The sequence below is a fragment of the Coenobita brevimanus genome, chromosome 35 (genome assembly GCF_032717465.1).
Source record: "Coenobita brevimanus isolate Jiangsu-jjx chromosome 35, ASM3271746v2, whole genome shotgun sequence".
In the NCBI taxonomy this organism is placed as follows: domain Eukaryota; kingdom Metazoa; phylum Arthropoda; class Malacostraca; order Decapoda; family Coenobitidae; genus Coenobita; species Coenobita brevimanus.
The window spans coordinates 1,335,001-1,342,500 of NC_136988.1; the positions used below are offsets into that span (position 1 = coordinate 1,335,001).

The 7,500-nt window shown below is 44.6% G+C and overlaps 1 protein-coding gene across 1 annotated transcript in view; it reads right to left on the minus strand.

Annotated features, from left to right (window-relative positions):
- Positions 1-7,500, minus strand: part of Sardh (Sarcosine dehydrogenase) — a 34,945-nt gene that overhangs the window by 20,080 nt on the left and 7,365 nt on the right. Inside the window, exons 5-8 of the mRNA XM_080269651.1 lie at positions 6,753-6,855; positions 3,405-3,490; positions 1,661-1,866; positions 1,189-1,351 (exon numbers count right to left, since the gene is read on the minus strand). Of these exons, the coding sequence (XP_080125777.1) occupies positions 1,189-1,351; positions 1,661-1,866; positions 3,405-3,490; positions 6,753-6,855 (558 nt within the window). The remainder of the gene's footprint in view (positions 1-1,188; positions 1,352-1,660; positions 1,867-3,404; positions 3,491-6,752; positions 6,856-7,500) is intronic.

Below are 7,500 nucleotides of genomic sequence, written 5' to 3' on the forward strand. Positions count from 1 at the left end.
TGGATAGATAGATAGACTGATAGATAGATGGATAGATAGATAGATAGATAGACTGATAGATAGATAGATAGATAGATAGATGGATATAGATAGATAGATTGACTGAGACAGATGGACAGATAGATAGATAGACTGATAGATAGATGGATAGATAGATAGATAGATAGATGGATATAGATAGATGGATTGACTGATAGACAGATGGACAGATAGATAGATAGACTGATAGATAGATGGATATAGATAGATAGATTGACTGATAGACAGATGGACAGATAGATAGATAGACTGATAGATAGATGGATAGATAGATAGACAGACAGATTGATAGATGGATAGATAGGTAGATAGACTGACTGATAGATAGATGGATAGATAGATAGACTGATAGAGAGATGGATAGATTTATGGATGGATAGGTAGATAGATAGACTGACTGATAGATAGATGGATAGATAGACTGATAGATAGGTGGATAGATAGATAGATAGATAGACTGATAGATAGGTGGATAGATAGATAGATAGATAGACTGATAGATAGGTGGATAGATAGATAGATAGATAGACTGACTGATTGATAGATAGATAGACTGACTGATTGATAGGTGGATAGATAGATAGACAGATAGACTGATTGATTGATAGATGGGAAACAGATGGATAGATAGATAAATAGACAGACAGATAGATAGATAAACATAAAAACGTACATAGCGAGATAGACAGATTGATAGATAGATATACATAAAAACGTACATAGCGAGATAGACAGATAGATAGATAGATAGATAGACAGATAGATAGATAGACCCTGACTGACTGACTGACAGATAGATAGACGGACAGACAGATAGATAGATAGATGGATAGACAACTAGACAGATAGATAGGTAGATAGATACAGGAAAACAGCCTCTCTTACTGTAAACATTAATTTTGTAATATTCTGCATTCTCTCTCTCTCTCTCACGTGACCTGTGTGTGACCTAAGATGAAAGTCTCTCTCTCTCTCTCATTCCCTCTTAAACCCCCCCCACTCTCTCTCTCTCCCTGATAACCCCCCCTCTCTCTCACTCATTCCCTCTTATAACTCCCCCCTTTCTCTCTCTCTCTCTCTCTTATTCCACCTCATCACTCTCTCACTCTCTCTCTCTCATACCCCCCCCACTCTCCCTCTCTCTCTCACCCATGAGGGGCTTGTGGTCCGGCGTAAAGGCCTCTGGACCGCACACAGTGGACTTGATGCCCGTGGACTCCAAAACGGGGACTCTGTTTACGGCGCCGGTGATATGAGCGCCGAATACATCCCAGTCCAGTTCGTACAGTCCAAAGGCAAAGTCCCGGTCCAGCTGGGGATAGATGGATAGATAGATAGATAGATGGATGGATGGGTACAGAGGCTGAGTGATAGATAGATAGTTGGATGGATGGATGGGTACAGAGGTAAACAGATTGATAGATAGATGGATGGATGGATAGATAGATAGATAGACGCAGAGATAGACAGATAGACTGACTGATGGATAGATAGACAGATAGATAAGTACAAATATAGACTGAATTTTTGATTGACAGATAGACAGACAAACACATAGACAGACAAAGATAAATAGATAGACAGATAGATAGACAGATAAATTTTCTCTCTCCGTCCTTACCCTACTGAGGAAGATGGGATTCTGTTCGTAGCCTCCCACGGCCAGCGCGTCTCCCTGCAGCCTCAGATATACAGACGTGTCGTGGTCCCGGACGTTGGGCATGTCCTTGATTCCCGGGATGCGATCCGTGACTACGTACGCGTGCTTCATGGGCGTCAGCGGCACGGACACGCCCACCATACTCGCTATGTCGTTGGCCCAGCACCCTGCCAGAACGCACATGTGGGTTTATTCACGTACACGGTAGATTATTCACGTACACAGTGGATTATTCACGTACACGGTAGATTATTCACGTACACAGTGGATTATTCACGTACACGGTATATTATTCACGTACACAGTGGATTATTCACGTACACGGTATATTATTCACGTACACAGTGGATTATTCACGTACACGGTATATTATTCACGTACACAGTGGATTATTCACGTACACGGTATATTATTCACGTACACAGTGGATTATTCACGTACACGGTATATTATTCACGTTCACAGTGGATTATTCACGTACACACTGGATTATTCACATACACATATTCACGTACACACTGGATTATTCACGTACACGGTAGATTATTCACGTACACAGTGGGTTATTCACGTACACAGTGGATTATTCACGTACACTGGTTTATTCACGTACACAGTGGGTTATTCACGTACACATATTCACGTACACAGTGGATTATTCACGTACACGGTATATTATTCACGTACACAGTGGGTTATTCAAGTACACACTGAATATACACACTGTTCAGCTTACGTACACAGAGCTTGGTTTACGTACACACTGCCTGGTTCATGTACACTTAGTTAACGTACACACTGCCTGGTTCATGTACACTTAGTTAACGTACACACTGCCTGGTTCATGTACACTTAGTTAACGTACACACTGCCGTTCACGTACACAATGACTGGTTCATGTACACACTGCCGTTCACGTACACACCGCCTGGTTCATGTACACTGCCTGGTTTATGTACACACTGCTTGGTTCATGTACACTGCCTGGTTCATGTACACACTGCTTGGTTCATGTACACTGCCTGGTTCATGTGCACACTGCCTGGTTCATGTACACTGCCTGGTTCATGTACACACTGCTTGGTTCATGTACACTGCCTGGTTCATGTACACACTGCTTGGTTCATGTACACTGCCTGGTTTATGTACACACTGCCTGGTTCATGTACACTGCCTGGTTCATGTACACATTGCTTGGTTCATGTACACACTGCTTGGTTCATGTACACACTGCTTGGTTCATGTACACACTGTTAGTACACACTGCTAAGGAAGAGTACACACACACACACACACACACGCAATTAAACTTCATCTCAGCTTCACACTTGTGCTCTCTCTCTCTTTCTCTCTCTACTTACCTACCTACCTACCTATCTCTCTCTCTCTCTATGTCTATTTATCTATCTCTATCTATCCATCCATCCCTCTCTCTCTCTCTATCTATCTATCTATCTCACCTGCAGCATTAACAGCATTGGTCTAAACACATATTTATCTATCTATCTATCTATCTATCCATCTTTGTCTCCATCTATCCATCCATCCATCTATCTGTTTATCTATCTATCTGTCCATCTATCTATCTATCTACCTATCCAAGTCTGTCTACCCATCTATCTATCCATCCATTTATCTATCTATCTATCCATCTACAGTATCTTCCATCTATCAATATATTCATCTATCTATCTATCTATCTCACCTGTAGCATTAACAACGGCATTGGTCCTAATTACACCTTTGGGGGTATGCACTTCTGTCACTTTCCTTCCTCCTAGCAGCGTCTCTCTGTAAAAAAAAAATATATATATATATATTTCAAAAGTGGCTCCTATGACTCACTCTCACCTATAATAAAACCAAAAAATAAAGAAAAAAGGATTGGGAGCCTAATGCTAATCGCCCTCCAAAATACACTGTCGGCTAAGGTACAAGCTGCCCACGAACCAGAGGAAAGATAATTCGAAAAACTCTACGGAATTCAGTCACCGCGTTTCGCTAAAAAGACAAGGTATATTTGAAAATGGCGTCTGGCATTCGGACACACACACACACACACACACACACACACACACACACACACCGACCAGAACTAAATCGCCGTGTCTTGCGAGATATTTTGGCGACAGACACACACACACACACACACCAAAACTACATCGCCTCGCCTTGTAAGATATTTTGGCAACACACACACCCACACACACCAAAACTACATCGCCTCGCCTTGTAAGATATTTTGGCAACACACACACACACACACACACACCCATCCACCCACACACACCAAAACTACATCGCCTCGCCTTGTAAGATATTTTGGCAACACACACACACACACACACACACACACACACACACACACACCAAAACTACATCGCCTCGCCTTGTAAGATATTTTGGCAACACACAAACACACCCTTCCACCCACCCAAATCCACCCACCCACCGACACACACCGACCAAAACCACATCGCCTCGCCCTGTAAACTGCGTACGATAATTCTTCGTAAACCACACACGCAACTGAAATAAATAAATAAATAAATAACGACGTAAAGATCCAGAATATGTTTTTACTCCTTATCTCCAGGTATTTAATTTTTCTGTCTGTCTGTCTGTCTGTCTACTTATCTATCTGTCTGTCTGTTTAAAGAGAAGGGAAGACAGATAGACTGAGATAAAGATAGTCTACCCCTCCTCATCACAACACCAATACACTCCAGTCCCATCCTTCCTCTCCACATGCCCAAACCATCTCAGTCTACCCCTCCTCATCACAACACCAATACACTCCAGTCCCATCCTTCCTCTCCACATGCCCAAACCATCTCAGTCTACCCCTCCTCATCACAACACCAATACACTCCAGTCCCATCCTTCCTCTCCACATGCCCAAACCATCTCAGTCTACCCCTCCTCATCACAACACCAATACACTCCAGTCCCATCCTTCCTCTCCACATGCCCAAACCATCTCAGTCTACCCCTCCTCATCACAACACCAATACACTCCCGTCCCATCCTTCCTCTCCACATGCCCAAACCATCTCAGTCTACCCCTCCTCATCACAACACCAATACACTCCAGTCCCATCCTTCCTCTCCACATGCCCAAACCATCTCAGTCTACCCCTCCTCATCACAACACCAATACACTCCAGTCCCATCCTTCCTCTCCACATGCCCAAACCATCTCAGTCTACCCCTCCTCATCACAACACCAATACACTCCAGTCCCATCCTTCCTCTCCACATGCCCAAACCATCTCAGTCTACCCCTCCTCATCACAACACCAATACACTCCAGTCCCATCCTTCCTCTCCACATGCCCAAACCATCTCAGTCTACCCCTCCTCATCACAACACCAATACACTCCAGTCCCATCCTTCCTCTCCACATGCCCAAACCATCTCAGTCTACCCCTCCTCATCACAACACCAATACACTCCAGTCCCATCCTTCCTCTCCACATGCCCAAACCATCTCAGTCTACCCCTCCTCATCACAACACCAATACACTCCAGTCCCATCCTTCCTCTCCACATGCCCAAACCATCTCAGTCTACCCCTCCTCATCACAACACCAATACACTCCAGTCCCATCCTTCCTCTCCACATGCCCAAACCATCTCAGTCTACCCCTCCTCATCACAACACCAATACACTCCAGTCCCATCCTTCCTCTCCACATGCCCAAACCATCTCAATCTACCCCTCCTCATTACAACACCAATACACTCCAGTCCCATCCTTCCTCTCAACTCTTCCATCGTAAACCCAGCCCCCCCAGGCCTCACACTCAGGGACGTACTACACATCCATCTAATCCTTGTCATTTCTGTACGTCTGTGCCTGTGAATATCCTCTTCCTTTACTGCCCAGGTCTCACTACCATACAGCATTACACTCCTAACACATCCTGCATACAAAGACCCCTGAACACGGAGGGAGAACTCTTGAAATGCCATGGAAAGGATGTAGAGCCATAGCAATGCCTTTTTCTGCCACTGAGCTACGTGAAATAAGCTGCCAAAGGACGAAAATCTGGGCCAAGTTAAGGTGAAAGGAGTATAGTCACGAAGAAGTGCTATGGGAAGGATGTAGAGCCATAGTATTGTCTTTTTCTGCCACGGAACAATAGATTAGCATTAGAATACGATGCTAGTCACGAAGAAGTGCTATGGAAAGGATGTAGAGCCGTAGTATTGTCTTTTTCTGCCACTGAGCTACGTGAAATAAGCTGCAAGAGGACGAAAATCTGGGCCAAGTCAAGGTGAAAGGAGTATAGTCACGAAGAAGTGCTATGGAAAGGATGTAGAGCCGTAGTATTGTCTTTTTCTGCCACTGAGCTACGTTAAATAAGCTGCAAAAGGACGAAAATCTGGGCCAAGTTAATGGAAAAGAAGAAAGGCAATTACAGACGCATAATCTAGTGTTAATACCTCCCACAGGTGTGCACTACAAGTAAGAAGGTTAATCATAGGCAATAAAAAGAGTGGATGTGGATGTGATAGGAAGCATTAGGAGAAAGACGTTGAGGTGCTTTGGCCATGTGGAAAGGATGGAGAGTGAGAGACTGACGAGGAGAGTGTGAGTGAGGTGGATGTGGGATTACATGGAGAGACAGGCTGACAAATGAGGAAGTGAAGGAGCGTTTTGGTGTGGATGTGGATGTGATAGGAAGCGTTAGGAGAAACACACTGAAGTGGTTTGACCATGTGGAGAGGATGGAGAGTGAGAGACTGACGAGGAGGATGTGTGAGTGAGGTGGAGGGTGGAGAAAGGGAGGGGGAGGCCAAGGATGAGATGGAGGGATGGAGTGGAGAGGTATATGAGTGAGGAAGGTATGAGCTGGGAGCAGGGCAGTGAAATGGCGAGGGACAGGGCGACATGGAGGCGATTTGTTTGTGGCCACCCCGCATGGGATTAAGGCGTCTGGCAATAGATCGACAGACAGGTAAGATAGATAGACAGATAGATACAGATAGACAGATACAGGTAAGGAGGTTCATGAGGGCAATTACAAGAGAGGGCAGCGTAATTACCTTGTGCTAATGGCGGTAACAGGGCAGCCCTCTATGACCCTTGACCCAGCCTTCACTGCAGCCCTTGTCAGACCCTCACATAGCCCAGCGGGGTCCATCGTGCCTGAAGAAGATGATGATGATGAAGAAGAGGAGGAGGAGGAGGAGGAGGAGGAGAGAAGAAAATGCAGAAAGGAATTAAGATCAAACGAAGAGGTAAAGGGTGTGGAACAGGAGGTGAAAAAGTGAGATGAGAGGGAGGAGGAGGAGGAGGAGGAGGAGGATGAGGAGGAAGAGTACAAAGAACAAAGGAAAGCAAACAGCAACAGATCTTATGGTCCTTTCGAGGCTGTTTGTTACAGAGTAGACTATGACTACAAGATGTAACTCTACAGTACATGCTGAAGGATAATGATAGTAAAGCAAGAAGGCTTCCCCCCACCTCCAAACCCTCCAGTTAAAACTATGACTACAAGATCTAACTCTACAGTACATGCTGAAGGATAATGATAGTAAAGCAAGAAGGCTTCCCCCCACCACCAAACCCTCCAGTTAAAACTATGACTACAAGATCTAACTCTACAGTACATGCTGAAGGATAAGGATAGTAAAGCAAGAAGGCTTCCCCCCACCACCAAACCCTCCAGTTAAAACTATGACTACAAGATCTAACTCTACAGTACATGCTGAAGGATAATGATAGTAAAGCAAGAAGGCTTCCCCCCACCTCCAAACCCTCCAGTTAAAACTGGCAGGAAAAGTGAGAAAA